This window comes from Maniola hyperantus, chromosome 10, assembly GCF_902806685.2.
Source record: "Maniola hyperantus chromosome 10, iAphHyp1.2, whole genome shotgun sequence".
Taxonomy (NCBI): domain Eukaryota; kingdom Metazoa; phylum Arthropoda; class Insecta; order Lepidoptera; family Nymphalidae; genus Maniola; species Maniola hyperantus.
In genome coordinates, this window is record NC_048545.1 from 2,306,557 (window position 1) to 2,321,987 (window position 15,431).

The 15,431-nt window shown below is 37.3% G+C and overlaps 1 protein-coding gene across 2 annotated transcripts in view; it reads right to left on the bottom strand.

Moving 5' to 3' along the window:
• The window catches only part of ChT (choline transporter), a 447,845-nt gene that overhangs the window by 427,435 nt on the left and 4,979 nt on the right, over positions 1-15,431 (bottom strand). For both annotated transcript variants that reach the window (XM_069501392.1, XM_034972686.2), the window contains exons 4-8: positions 12,056-12,211; positions 3,333-3,631; positions 2,740-2,869; positions 2,270-2,468; positions 1,894-2,028 (exon numbers count right to left, since the gene is read on the bottom strand). In XM_069501392.1, coding sequence (XP_069357493.1) covers positions 1,894-2,028; positions 2,270-2,468; positions 2,740-2,869; positions 3,333-3,631; positions 12,056-12,211 — 919 coding nt within the window. The remainder of the gene's footprint in view (positions 1-1,893; positions 2,029-2,269; positions 2,469-2,739; positions 2,870-3,332; positions 3,632-12,055; positions 12,212-15,431) is intronic.

Consider the following 15,431-nt stretch of genomic DNA (forward strand, 5'->3'; position numbering starts at 1 on the left):
GAGCTGTCCGGCAAAATACACTCACAGCGTCACTATTAACTTTCGATGTCGTTCGATGCTAACTTGATTTGCATAATTCTACCACTGGATTCCACATACCTACTTGCTAGTTTAAAACCATCCTCACGATTGAAATTCTGGTGTTTGAGAATTTCAATCGCTTCGCGCACTAGTCTAGGTATATAGTGGAGGTCTATGGAGAGAACTCGAGGATTGTGGAGTTCATTCCAATGTTTTATGCCTGGCTGTAGAATATGCTCCGCGATCGCAGACTTTTGAGGATCGTTGTTTCGCACCGCTTTGAAATGTTCTAATACCCGAGTTGCTATGGGTCTCTTCGTTTGACCAATATTGGAGCTCCCACAGCTGCAGTCGATCTTATACACACCCGGACATTCGTATGGCAGACGATCCTTCGTTGATAGCATCAAATGGACAATCTTTTGCAAGGGAGTAAACACGATCTTAATGTTGTATTGTTTTTTCAACAATGTACCTATTTTATCAGTTACTCCTCTACCCGTCTTTCCCGTACCCGTACCCGTAAAATACATTAAAATATGTCGTTAAATGACGAAATAAGCTTAAAATTATTAGTTATTTATTTACCTGATAAGCTAGTGTGAAAATGGAACAACACGTAAAAGATTTGATAACGAATACAGGGAACTTCCATGCGATTATGAGCTACTTGAAACCTTGAACGAAACAGATAAAGAGGATGATGAAGAAAGTGAGAAGGAAGATGAATAAATAAATCATCTAATGTTTATAAAGTTGATTTAAGAAAGAAGTGAAACTAATTATAACATTAAAGAAGAGAGTGGATAAAAAAATAGTTAGTTACCAAAATATTAATTTATAAGATTTATTGTAAGGCTTTGTGTTCAATTCCAAATACATGATCTCGGTTTGATTAGAAAAAATACGTTTTATTTGAACAATATGTTATTTCATTATTATTTTTAGAGAAAATATAATAGTTTATGCATAATTACATACAAAATTACATAATGCGTTTAATACTTAACTGTAATTATTATTTTATCCTTACAGAATACCTTAGCGAGTGATCCTTAAGACCCTAAAAATTATTACACATGTTGGTTATTTCCTTATTTTGTTCAGTTTTGTGCAGTAAAGTAGATTTACGCCCTTAGGTAATATCATAGAATGAAAATTTGTAGGGTGTAAAGGACATTTATTTTCAAATTTATGGTCGTAAAGGAAATCTATTTCAGTAAATACACCACTAGGGCAATTTTTGAACACTGCCTTAGAAAATACTATAAATTCTAAGCACTCTCTTCCTAGGTTTCATTTAAATAGCTAAAGAAACGAAGATGCTAGAGAAAAAAGAATTTTATTTTTTTCGTTTTTTGCTTCTCCTGAAAAGTAGCGTTTTGTCCTTTACGACCTTTGAGCCCAGAGGTATCGATATAACAATCTGACATATAACAATTTCAGCTAAAATTTGGGAATTTTGCTACGATGACAGAGAAAAACCGGCCAAGTGCGAGTCAGGCTTGCGCACCGAGGGTTCCGTAGGTAGGTACTACGTAACTACAGTCGTATTTTTTCGACATTTTGCATGATAATTCAAAAACTATGATGTAAAAAAAAAATCTGTTTTAGAATGCACAGGTAAAGCCCTTTTATATGATACCTTACTTGATATAGTTATATCTTACTTCGAAAATTGAAAATACTTATTAGATTAGTTCATGACCACAATTTTTTTTTGTGTGATGTAACCCTAAATTCACGGTTTTCAGATTTTTCGCCTTATGTCTGCTATAAGAGTAAGACCTACCTACCTGCCAAATTTCATGACGGACAGACGGACGGACGGAGTGCGTAACCGCCCTAAAGTAAAGGTATAAATAAACTTACCACAACCCATAAATGGAAGGGATGGTGAGCGCCATGATAGTGGATAGCACACCCACTATCAAGATTGAGACGCGCATCACCCAGATGATCTCCATTTCCGAAGCGTTCTGTCTGAAGATCAGCTTGTATACGTTCCTAAATGGAAAAAAAAATTGTTCTTCAAAAAATTACAAAAAAATATACTAGGTATACTAATATTATAAAGAGGTAAAGTTCGTAAGTTTGTTTGTAAGGAAAGTAATCTCTGGACCTTGTGAACTGATTTTTACCAATTACCAAGTGCGGTTGTAGAAAAAGGAGGGTGGAATAAGGAAACATCTCTTCAGAATAATCCCAGTCATGAAGGCGATAGAACATGTGGCAAAATTAAAAGTACCTGGCAAACATCGAAGAAGCGCTAAGTACACTGGAGTCAGCTGAAGACATGACGGCAGCCGAGACAGCTCCTAGACCGAAGAAGGAGACGAAATCCGGAGTCAGATGCTGCAGCACTAGTGGCAGGATCATTGATGTCTGGTCGGAGGTCAGTTCGCCATCGGCTGTTAAGGGTCCGCGGTAGGCCGTTTCGTTCCATGCTGGAAAAAATTGGCTAATGATTTTTTTGACTGATACAGTTACTTTTACGAACACTACATTTTTGGCTTTGGCATTCAATGAAATCTATAACCAATGCACTCGGCATTGCCCTGACATTGGCTTAAGTGAAAGTCTAAAGTGTATCAGAAGACCCGTTTGGCGTGAAATGGCATAGGATAGGCATAAGTGGCAGCTTCTAGAGCTGGCAGCCTTGATCACTGAACCAGCGTTAAACAGTAAATTAAGGTATTAGTTAAATTTTTCACTAACCAGTGCCTTTAGCAATGGCTCCAATAAGCACAGGGGGAATGGCCATTAGGAGGCAGCCCATAGCTGCCACATAGGAGAGTACCTGCGCTCGTCCCGCCGTCTTACTGCTGAGCACTCTTTGAAAGTATACCTGCACCAAGAATTTAAAGAGGTTACCTTACACATACTACGATATGCTGAATCATAGCTCCATGGGTTACCTGAAAATTTCGCAGTATGTGAAACCTTACAGTTCAGATCTATTCTTATTTCTCTTTACATATTCTGCAAAGTATTTTAGAAAGTATTTGAAGCGTGCAAACATTTATGTCCCTAAACATGACCCCACTGGAATCTGGCAAACTCTTACAGCGTTCTTCGTCAACGCTACCACGCTACGCTACCTAGACGGACTTATATACAATGCTTTGACAGAATAAGCTTTACATTCCGGTTTATTCTGTAACAACAAGTTTCAAGAAGCAAGATTGTAGCCAAGCACCAGAAATTTTGAAATGAATTTTTACAAGATCATGAAATTTGTTCTAAAACCCTGGCGTCAATTTAAACTGAAAAATCTTAATAGCACATAATAGACTGTCACCAAAAACTACCTGCCAAGGGATCCCGCCAAATATCAGCAAAAGACCGTAATCTATATAGAACCAGTAGTAATCCGGATCAATCCTTCCAATCCAGTCCACTTCCATGGAACTTAAGGGCTTGACATGATCGTTGGCCCAGGCGAAGGGTATGCACATCCACAGGCCTATGAAGATGCAAAAGAGCTGGATGACGTCTGTATAGGCGACGGAGTAGAGACCTCCGAATAGGGTGTAGAAGACGGCTACACAGGCGCTGAAGATGACAGACGTGCGGTGGTCCATGTCAATGATTACAGCCAGGGTGGCTCCTGTGAACAAAAACAAACCCATTAAAAATCATATAGAGAACTTGCTGTTTGAGGGAGGATGGATTAAATTAAGGTCATTCGATTTCTAAAATATGATCCTTATGTCCACGATCCTCTTCAGTTGCTTCAATACACAAAAGATTCTTTAGGTCTTTACCTATGGAATCCTTTGTATTTTGTTTGGGATTTATTTGTATTGTTCACCAAGATCAGGATAAAGGAACAAAATAAAAGTTTGATTTGATATTTCGCATTTTCTTGTTTTATTAAAAGTTTGCTAACGCAATAATACGTCTACCCTAAATTAAATTAAATTAAAGTTGCATTCCACTTGTTCGCCAGTTCCTCAATTAATGTGTTTGTTATTATCTTTTAATCAAATCCCAAATTTATCTTTTCCATTTCTTTTCCGATCATGTTGATATCAAAATGGATGAGCGGCTATATTAGAAATCTGTCCTTCACACATTTCTGCCGAAGTGTCTCTATTTAAGGAAGATTAAGAGTACTTGAATAATTTGCCCCATATTAGGCAGGCAGACTAATCGATTACTCCATAGAATAGAAAATTTGAATTGGACCTGAGTAATAAATTATTTATCAACACTTCAGCTACCTACCTTATAAGCCACAGCGGCTTATTTGTTCGATTCAATTCATTTATTTCGGTCTATTTATTTAACCTCTAACCTTGAAGTCAATATATTATATACCTTTTTATATGCCTCTTATCTAGGTATTCTGCTTTGTTATTTACTAGCTAATGCCCGCGACTTCGTCCGCGTGGAATTAGTTTTTAAAAATCCCGTGGGAACACCGTTGCGATGTGATTGAAAGACAAACCAACAAACTAACAAACCAACAAACAAACACTTTCACATTTATAATAAGGGTACTGATACTAGCTAAAAGCTTATATTATGTTTGCGACTTTGTCCGCGTGGACTACACAAATTGAAACCCCTGTTTTACGCCCTTAGGGGTTGAATTTTCAAAAATCTTTGCTCAGCTTTTCCTTTTATATACCCACCTATTAAGATAAGTTTGTGAATTATTGTTACCTAATTACAGCAAAGGATAATAAACGTGTAAGTAATACGTTTGACTCGCTCAAATCAGCAAAATTGGTTCTATCTTATATTAATTTGATGCTACAATACATCATTCAGGTCGTTTAACTATCCGAAATATTACTGTACGTCTGTTATTACATTGAATTCGTAACAGTTACGAGCTCCGGGTAGCGGGTGTGGCTATATTGACGTATGAATGTAGCCTCCCCGGGCCGTTTCCTCCACAGACGTCCAACGCCCTCTATAACGTCCCCTACTCAGGTTACTCGAACATTGGAAAAGGGGTCACGGAACGTAGTCATAAATTAAATTAATTACGCATTGTTATACGACTCATTACCATATGTAGGGGTAAAATAAATCGTTAATTAATGTTATAAATTTTAAATTATGAGCATTGCTTTACATTTAATTAAGTAATTAATTTATTGATGCATGAATATAATAGAATCGTGCTTTTGGATTTACCATCAACAGCTTACAGCCTTGCATAAACAGAGAACACCTCACTGCTCCTATGAAACTCCAGACATATTAAACTCAACTTGCACAAACAGAGAACACCTCACTGCTCCTCCTAGACATCACGTTTCACCCCGACACTGGAGCATCCTTAGAACTTGACTATCAAATGCACAATTGCCAAGCTATTTTAGAGCCTCGATAGCTCAACGGTTAAAGGAGCGGACTGAAAACCGAAAGGTCGCCGGTTCAAATCCCACCCGTTGCACTATTGTCGTACCTACTCCTTGCACAAGCTTTACGCTTAATTGGAGGGGAAAGGGGAATATTAGTCAGCAATTAACTTGGCTAATATTCTTAAAAAAAAAAAAAACCTACAGTAGACCATCGCATACCAAAGCGGTCAGAGATAATAACGGTGATAATTAATTACGTAAACCTAAAACTAAAGCTGCGAGGGTTCCAAACGCACCCTGATCTGAGAAGACGCCCACAACAAACTCAGCCGGGTACTTTTTTTACTATCACCATTTCACGATACTTATTAGAACTATCAAAGCTGATTATTGTAAGCTTATTTCGTGGTTTAACGACATATTTAAATGTAAATAGATAATAGAATATTTCAACCCAATTTCACGGGTCGTCACCACGACCCGTCCAATGGATTGAAATATCGACAAATAAAAAAGTTAAATTAATCGTGGTATGTACCCGTTATATACATTTTATAATAATTTTTAGTGTTTTACCTACACTTCAAGGAAATTACTAAATAATTTTAAATACATATCAAGAATTGCGTAACCGGCAGGAATCGAACCTGCATCTTCTGGGTTCGCGCCCGATGCCTTAACCAACTCGATATGTATTTTAAATTATTTAGTAACTATTCTAATTACGCACAGTGTGATGCTGCGAGATATTATTATTCAACAATCTTATATTAAATTAAATTAAATTAATTTTATTGGATATTATTACATATTAAATAAATAAAAAAATTACATTAAAATATATCAAAGCCTAGTTATGGCAATTAATTCCCAAGCTTTCTCATCATTTAAATAGTGAATACGAAGGTTTAAGCAGGTCGTGTACTCATAGTAGTGTTTTCTTCCGAAAGCTACAGCCACCTCTTTCACAGGTACCGAGTACCAAGTACCGTAGTCGCGAACATTGTAGCGAGCTGCGAGCCCCCTCGCCCTACGGAAACGTGTTCATTAACTTTCACTAAATACCTATTCTATACCTAATTTAATTACTGTACAAACCGGTTGATGACCTCGCTAGCGCAGTGGTGAGCACTGTACTGTAGTCGTAGATATAAGCGGGAGGAAGGAACAACAAAATTTGTTTCTCAGCACTCAACCGTGAAATTTGGAAAAAGTATATAATAAATTACCATAAGAACTCGCAGATAGATCACTTAATTATAACTATGTTGAAACACAAAATAAAGGATTTTTTGTAAAAAAACCGGCCAAGTGCGAATCAGGCTCGCGCAATGAGGGTTCCGTACTACAGTCGTATTTTCTCGACATTTTGCTGGGTAATTCAAAAACTATGATATATAAACATAAATAAAAATCTGTTTTAGAATGCCCAGGAAAAGACCTATCATATGATACCCCATTTTAAATAGTCACTCACTTCAAAATTTGAAAATACTAATTATTAGTTCATGACCACAATTTTTTTCACGGTTTTCAGATTTTTCCCCAAATCTCAGCTATAAGATCTACCTACCTGCCAAATTTCATGATTCTAGGTCAACGGGAAGTACCCTGTAGGTTTCTTGACAGACAGACGGACAGACAGACAGACAGACAGACAGACAGACAACAAAGTGATCCTATAAGGGTTCCGTTTTTCCTTTTAAAGTAAGGAACCCTAAAAATGCTACTATTCCATAAACGGGTAGGTACTTTAATGATAAACTTTTAAAATTGTAAATTTTCTTCAGATTTGTTTTAGATTCTTTTAACTATAAGTAAGCAATAATATATACTATTAATTATTACTAGCTGATGCCCGCGACTTCGTACGCATGGATTTACGTTTTGAAAATTCCTGTGGGAACTCTAAAAATTTCCGGGATAAAAAGTCCTACGTCCTTGTCCAATGTCCTTCCCCGGGTTGCAAGCTACCTCAGTACCAAATTTCGTCAAAATGGTTGAACGGTTGAGCCGTGAAAAGCTAGCAGACAGACAGACACACTTTCGCATTTATAATATTAGTATGGATTATTGTAATGTTCTTTAATTCATACTAGAGTAGGTAGTTTAGGAATTGTGTTATTTTTACTTTTTATTATTACTTTTGCATGCCTTCTGCTAGGCGAAACATATCTACTGTTTAACTCTGTAAGACCTTATGTTTGTTTCTGCAAAATAAAGAAATTGAATTGAATTGAATTGAGGTCCTGGGTTCGATTCCCGGTCTTGACAGACAGACAACGAAGAAGTCCTATAAGGGTTCTTTTTCACAGTATCTCCTGAAACGGAACCCTAAAAATATATCGTCCTACGCCACGAACAAATTAACAAGCCTGACCCTCACCCTTCGGAAAAACCGTCATTAACTAATACTAAATACCTATAACCATAACCTAACTATTCTACGGTCTACCTACGTGACGAAATCTTCGTGAGGTAATTACAAATATACCAAATTGTAAGCATGAATAGGATTTATTTTTAGATTCATTATTTCCCCTGAAGGTACACTCTGTAGGCTGTAGGTTAGATTCGTTGTAGGGGTTGCTTAGATTCATTCAATGATATTCATTGATGCTAATTACGTTGTACACTATTTGTAAGTTACCATTTATTTATCATCATAACCAGAATTCCATACAAATAAAAAATGAGATACTTACTTAATAATTTTATTGTAATACTAGCTTATGCCCATGACTTCATCCGCGAGGACTACACAAATTTCAAACCTCTATTTCACCCCCTTAGGGGTTGAATTTTCATAAATTCTTTTTTAGCGGATGCTTACGTCATAATAGCTATCTGCATGTCAAATTTCAGCCCGATCCGTCCAGTAGTTTGAGCTGTGCGTTGATAGATCAGTCAGTCAGTTTTTCCTGTTATATATTTAGATTTTCAATAAAAAAGATAATGATAACTAATGCCTAACATTGACAGGTAGATTAGGTAGGGTTATACGGCCAGTGGCATGCATAGGGTTTATATGTAAGGTAAGCAGTTGTTAGATAGGAACCTATTTACTAGCAGGGCCTAAAGAAAAATGAGCATTGATGAGTAATCCATTATAAGTAGGGTAAGCAGTGCTTTAATGCCTCTATGAAATGCACGACCCTGGATATACCCAACGGCTTTACCTAACAAAAGTCTCACTGAATCTGCCACAATATACTGTACAAAAATAGGTGCTAGTGCCTCGTAGAACTTTTAGCATTTCAAACAGAATTTAAATTAAGTGTTCGGAGAGGAAAATGGAAATGTCGAACACACTCACACAATACCAGGGTTGCCACCGAGCTTGCAAAACAACAGTTGACCTTTGGATGCTTTGATAAGCTCAATGCACACGGCAAAATCTAAAGAGGTTATCAGAGATCACATATAAAAAACGTCCAAGTGCGATCCAGACTCGTGCATCGAGGGTTCCATACTACTGAAGAAGTAAAACGGCAAGAATCACTTTTCTTAACGAATCGCAAAACTAACTCTATTTTTAGAGGTTTATTATTAATATCAAAAAACTGTGATGGTTAGAGCGTTCATTTTATTTTTTCTGTAAAACATACTTAAACTTCTTTTGACCATAATCATTTCAGATTTTTCGACTGGTAAACTCCGGAGATAAGGGGGGAGGAACGGTATTTTTTTGACATTTCACAATAAATCAAAAACTATTATGCACAAAAATAAATAAAAATCTGTTTTAAAAGGTACAGGTAAAGCCCTTTCATATGATACTCCACTTTGATATAGCAATCTTACTTGAAAAGTTGAAAATACCAATTATTTGTTCATGAACACATTTTAATTTTTTTTTGTGATGTAACCACAAATTCACGGTTCTTAGATTTTTCCCCGCATGTCTGCTATAAGACCTACCTACCTGCCATATTTCATGATTCTAGGACAACGAGAAGTACCCTATAGGTTTCTTGACAGACACGAAAGACAGACAGACGGACATACAACGAAGTGATCCCATAAGGTTCCTTTTTTCTTTTGAGATACTGAACCCTAAAAAGTATGACGTTTAAATTCAAATGCTCTGTTCCGGAAATTGAACATAATATATTTTTCATCGTACGTTTGAATCTCACAGTTGCTACGAGTAACATTCGGGATGAGGTAGCCAAGTCTCCGAGGTTGCAGAAATGATGTCGGAAATCGTGATCCCAGTGGTCCCAATTCACATCCGGACTTCACGGATTTACAAACTTGTACCTACTATGTATTTTTATTTTGTAATTGAATACGTAAATGTTTATGATTTTAGCAGCCTATTTACACGACTGACCCAAAAAAGAGTGTAGGTACTTAATGTTTTCAGGGTGCATAATATAATATTATGCATTTATGTGTATATATGAGTTCTAAATGTCTACGCAGATTTGGATGTATGGTGTAGGTATCGTTAGAATCGTTAGAGACAAAGTTTATATCACTATATAAATCTGTCTTGTTTTAACTCTATCGCAAAATCAGAGCTCAGCCTTAGATAAGTATTTCACGGTTCTGACTTCTGAGCAACGCCTTCTTATGAGTTTATTTGGGAACAAGTAATTATTTGATTCTAGTTTACAATGTCTAGACGAGAAAGTTTTTAGAACGGCAAGTGCGGGGAAGTTCACTTCACTAACAGCTAGTGAATATTTTATTCCGTTGCCTTGCTCTCGACTCTACGAACTAGCTGTCCACAGACAGAAGTGAGTCTATACTGTAATAGAAATACAGTTTTACAGTTTCATGTAATTTATTTAGAGGTTGTTGTTGTAGTGTAGCAAGAACGTGGCGAGTAGAAGTCCGAACAAGACACCTATGTCCAGCTGTAGACGTCTATCGGTTAATATCGATGATGATGATGATGATAAAATTGCATGATACATAAGGCGTTTTAAAAATGCGGCTGTGGGAGTCCTTACGGTGCGCTTACATGGGCAATTTTTTTAGCAATTGTTGCTCGGCAACACGTAGTATGGATCGATCTAGAGCAATAAATGGGGCAATCTGGAGCAATTGTTTCGCTTAACATTGCTGAAATTTTCAGGTACTGCTTATTTTATTTTTTATTTTATTTTTAACTAGCTTATGCTCGCGACTTTGTCCGCGTGGACTACAAAATTTCAAAACCCTATTTCACCCCCTTAGGAGTTGAATTTTCAAAAATCCTTTCTTAGCGGATGCCTACGTCATAATAGCTATCTGCATGCCAAATTTCAGCCCGATCCGTCCAGTAGTTTGAGCTGTGCGTTGATAGATCAGTCAGTCAGTCAGTCAGTCAGTCAGTCATTCAGTCAGTCAGTCAGTCAGTCACCTTTTCCTTTTATATATATAGATTATTTATTTTTACTTACTGCTGGGTATTGCAGTAAATTGCTTCATGTGGTCATGACGTCATAATTTACTAAATTGCCTGGAGTTGTGCAATTTTAATTGCCCGTGTAAGCATGCCTTTACAACAAACAGATGTGGACGTATATTGGTTGATGAGAGATGTCGACGACGAAAGCATTTTAAGGCATAGTACCTCAAGTTTTATTTTTATGAAGCCGACTTATTTTCTGAATAACATTGTTGCCAGTAATAATAAAACGAGAAGAAAATTGTATCCAAACATTTTCTTACGAAACTTTGATAAGCGCTTGGAGCAAACTTGGCTTGACTGACGGCTTCTAAAACTTGAAGATATTATATTGGACGTGTGATAGACGTAAGATGTACTTAATACTTCGGTTACAATTTCTGCGACAGAATAAAACGGAGGGAGGCTTGACGAGCGTTATTCGCGTCGTCAGAAAATTGATTTCATTAAAGAAATATTCAAGGAATGTCGTACCATTTTCAACCTCGCATTTACCTTAAAATTTGAATATTTCATTTGCCAAGACAAAGGATTTGGAACGTGAATGTTATTTTATTTGTAACTAGCTTATGCCCGCGACTTCTTCTACGTGGACTACACAAATTCCAAACCCTTTTTTAACCCCTTAGGGGTTGAATTTTCAAAAACCCTTTCTTAGCGGATGTCTCCATTATATTAGCTATCTGAATGCCAAATTTCAGGCCAATCCGTCCAGTAGTTTAAGCTGTGCATTGATAGATAAGTTTTATATATTCAGTTGTTTTTATATTCAGACTATAACATACCAATCACATCATTTTCGGTGAATTGCTGTTTTCCCGTAGGGTACAGATATTTTTCCGAACTAAGAAATAGGCTATATCCATCTCCACGATTTAAGTTACTTATTAGTGATTGTTGTGCCAAACGGGTAAGAATAAAATAAAATAAAGTAAATATATCCGGACAGACAAACAGACTACAATCACAGTTACAATTTTATAATAGTAGTATGGATTCTACGTGTAGACTAGGATATTATGTCTAAGTATTATAGTAGTGGCATGCAGATCATAGAGGCATAAAATACTGCTTACCCATGGGTCGAAATACATAGCTCAGTGAGTCAGTGCTCATTATTCATGATCTGCCATTAAATAGGTACCTACCTAACCTGAGTTCGAACTCTGTGCACGCCACTATAGACGGTATAGCTATTTCATTTTTAACTAAAGCAAATTTTCGTTATTGCCACGTCCGCTAAGAAACTTCACTTCAAAAATTCTTAAAGCTTTTTGTTTCGATTTTTGCAGAATAAGTACAGTAAACTTACCAAGTGCAGCCAGGATACCAGCAGCCCAGAACACTTCACCACACAGGGCTGGCAGGAACAGCAAGCCGCCCATACGACTGCCGAACGAGTCCTGTAGAGGGTCCAGCATCGTGACGTAGCCCTGCCGGCGCATGGGGTTCGCGAAGAAGATGCCTCCTGTTGACAATATCAGATCATGTTAACAAAGCTTCACTTATATTTCATTACCTCAACCCATCAGGCCTACTACTGAAGTTTCCAGAATGAGATGGGTTTTGGCCACAGTCCACAACGCTGGCCAAGTCCATATTGGCAGACCTTTAAAAACTGTCAGGCATGCAAACTTGTTCACTTCTTTAGAATATTTACTGAAGTGAAACTTCTTTATCCGCGCAAGGCACTGATGGGTGTAAAAAATAATGAAACTGAACGGAAGTGACGTCATAATGCTTCTTCTTCTTGGGAAGGAACTGTTAAAGAAACGGGGCCGTTACCTTAACATCAGTATAGGTATAAGTAACCGACGCGACGCCGGCTGGCGTCGTTGTAAAAAATCGTTGACATCGTTGTAAAAAACTGAGAGCGATCACGCACTCATCCGATCCGAGTCCGTGAAAATACGTTCCTTTTTGTTTTCCGAACTATTGGTATGGTAGCTATTTTTATATCCGTATTTTCACGGATTCGGATCGGATGAGGGCGTGATCGCTAAGGTGTCATTTTCAAGCATCCAAGGGTTTTCCGAAAGCTGGTTTTCAAATTCAGAATATTATAGTACTTATCTACTTAGTCGTGAAACGTATAATAGGTACGGATATCTAAACTCTGAAGTAAGTATAATTATACGATGGGCACAGATCAGGGGCTGATCTGTGATGCTAGAGCATTTTTTTTTAAAGAACATTAGCCATGTGAAATGACTAATATATCCCCTTTTTCCTCTCCAACTAAGCGTGAAGCTTGTGCTAGGAGTAGGTACGACAATAGTGCAACGGGCGGGGTTTGAACCGTCGACCTTTCGGTTTTCAGTCCACTCCTTTACCAGTTGAGCTATTGAGGCTCTAATGAGTGCGTGATTTTGTTTAATAAGTTTAAAAAGTGAATTAGGTCGGTAATCTCTTTGCATGGCATGCATATATGAAAAGAAATTGATTCGTTTTTATTCAGCTAACTTGTTAAAAAGGTAAATTCTAAGTATTAAATTATTCAATGCGATTGCTCAAGCTCAAAAGCTTTGAATAAATTAAAGCCAAAAATAGATTTCGGGTATGGGGCGGACCACAGGGGTGGACCATGCGACGGTAACTTTGGAAATTCTGCGGAAATTGTGCCTATTTCAATTTAAGGCATTACTTTTAGAAATGCAGTGAGAATTGTGCCTATTTTAATTTGACCCTTGCTAATTTTGAAAAAAGGCTGTGGAAAATGGAAATTGTTATTGATTTTAGGTGTGATTTGCACCGACTTTAGCTCAAGGTAGGTAGGTAAGGTACTCATACTATGTGAAATGTTACCGCAGCTATATAGTTGTGCCTGCTGTGGTCTGTTTGTACTAGTAGGTATTCACAATGTTTTTTTTTTTAAAAGAATATTAGTCATGTTAAATGACTAATATTCCCCTTTCCTCTCCAACTAAGCGTAAAGCTTGTGCTAGGAGTACGTGCCGCCGCAGAAAAAAAAAAAAGGAGTACGTACCTACGACAATAGTGCAACAGGCGGGGTTTGAACCGTCGACCTTTCGGTTTTCAGTCCACTCCTTTACCGGTTGAGCTATTGAGGCTTTTTATTGTTTAATGTCGATTAGTCGATTAATGTCGATTACGTTTACGTAATTAATCAACATCCAATATTTGACCTAGTTGGGAGTTAAATGAAATAGAAGAGTATCGATTGCTTTATTTTGCTTAGAAACAGTTTTTCTTTCAGATTTTGGGTATGCAGATGGGCCATACGACAATAATTAGGTACCAACTTTAATAAATTCTGTGGGAATTGTAGGTATCTATTCCAATTTGTCCCTTGCTGATTTTGAAAATGGCTGTGGAAATTGTTATTCATTTTAGGTGTGATTTGCACCGATTTTAGTAGGTAGGTACTCATACTATGTGAAATGTTACCGCAGCTGTAGTTGTGCCCGCTGTGGTCTGTTTGTACTAGCAGGTATTCACGATGATTAGTTGATTAATGTCGATTACGTTGACGTAATCAATCAGCATCTAGATTTTGATCTAGTTGGGAGTTAAATGAAATGGATCGAGTATCGCTTGCATTATTTTGCTTTGCATATGGGCCATGCGACAATTAGGTAATTTTAGAAATTGTGTGGGAATTGTGTCTATTTCAATTTGACCCTTGCTGATTTTGAAAATGGCCGTGGAAACTATAAGTCAATGGGAAATTGTTATTCATCTTAGGTTAGATTTACAGGTATATTCACGATGATTAGTTGATCAATGTAGATTACTTTTACATACCTACCTTATCAATCAGCATCATGAAATTTTACCGAAAATGCAGGTGTATGCTAATAAATGTGGTATGTTTGTATGGTTCACAGTGATTAATTGATTAATGTGGATAACATGATGCTATATTTTAATAAAGTTGGGTTTAAAGAGCTGCATATAACCACATAATATAAGATGCAAAGCCTCGCTACCAGGATAGCGCATTTTCATCTCTGCATGATTGCTGGAGGGAGGGTCATTTTATTCAAATTTATCTTTTACCACTGGTTCGGATTTCGGAATGCTGTTCCTACCAAAAGAACCCGCAAGTAACTCGGTACAGAAATACCGAGTAGGCACAGAATATGTAATAGTAGGTACTACGGTAAACTGTATCAACGGACGCAGCGCTGGTACTGGCGAACCTAATACCTATCCACTTACTGGCTCTCGAGAGAACGGAGACAAGAAACATCAAAAACTCCGAACAAATCAGAACCGCGAAAAAGGCAACCCTCGCAAGATGGCAAAGAGAGTGGGATAGCTCGAACAAAGGTAGATGGACACATTGTCTCATTCCAAACCTGGAAAAATGGACAAATAGACAACATGGCCGACTGTCTTACCGACTGACGCAGCTTCTAACAGGGGACGGGGTATTCATGGACTTCCTCGTACGCATTGGTAAAAGACAAGATGCTAGATGTTTTTACTGCAGCGAAGTTGATGATGCGATGCACACAATATTTGCATGTGCAAAGTGGGAAAAAGAGAGAAGAGAGATTGCCAGTAGAATGGGAGACATAACAGTAGAAAATCTAATAGAAAAAATGCTGGAAAATGAGAAAAACTGGACAGCTATAACAGACTTTGCTGAAATAATAATGAAGGAAAAGGAAGACGAAGAAAAAAGAAGAGGAAAAGAGTAAAAGACAAGAATGTTGCTGTGT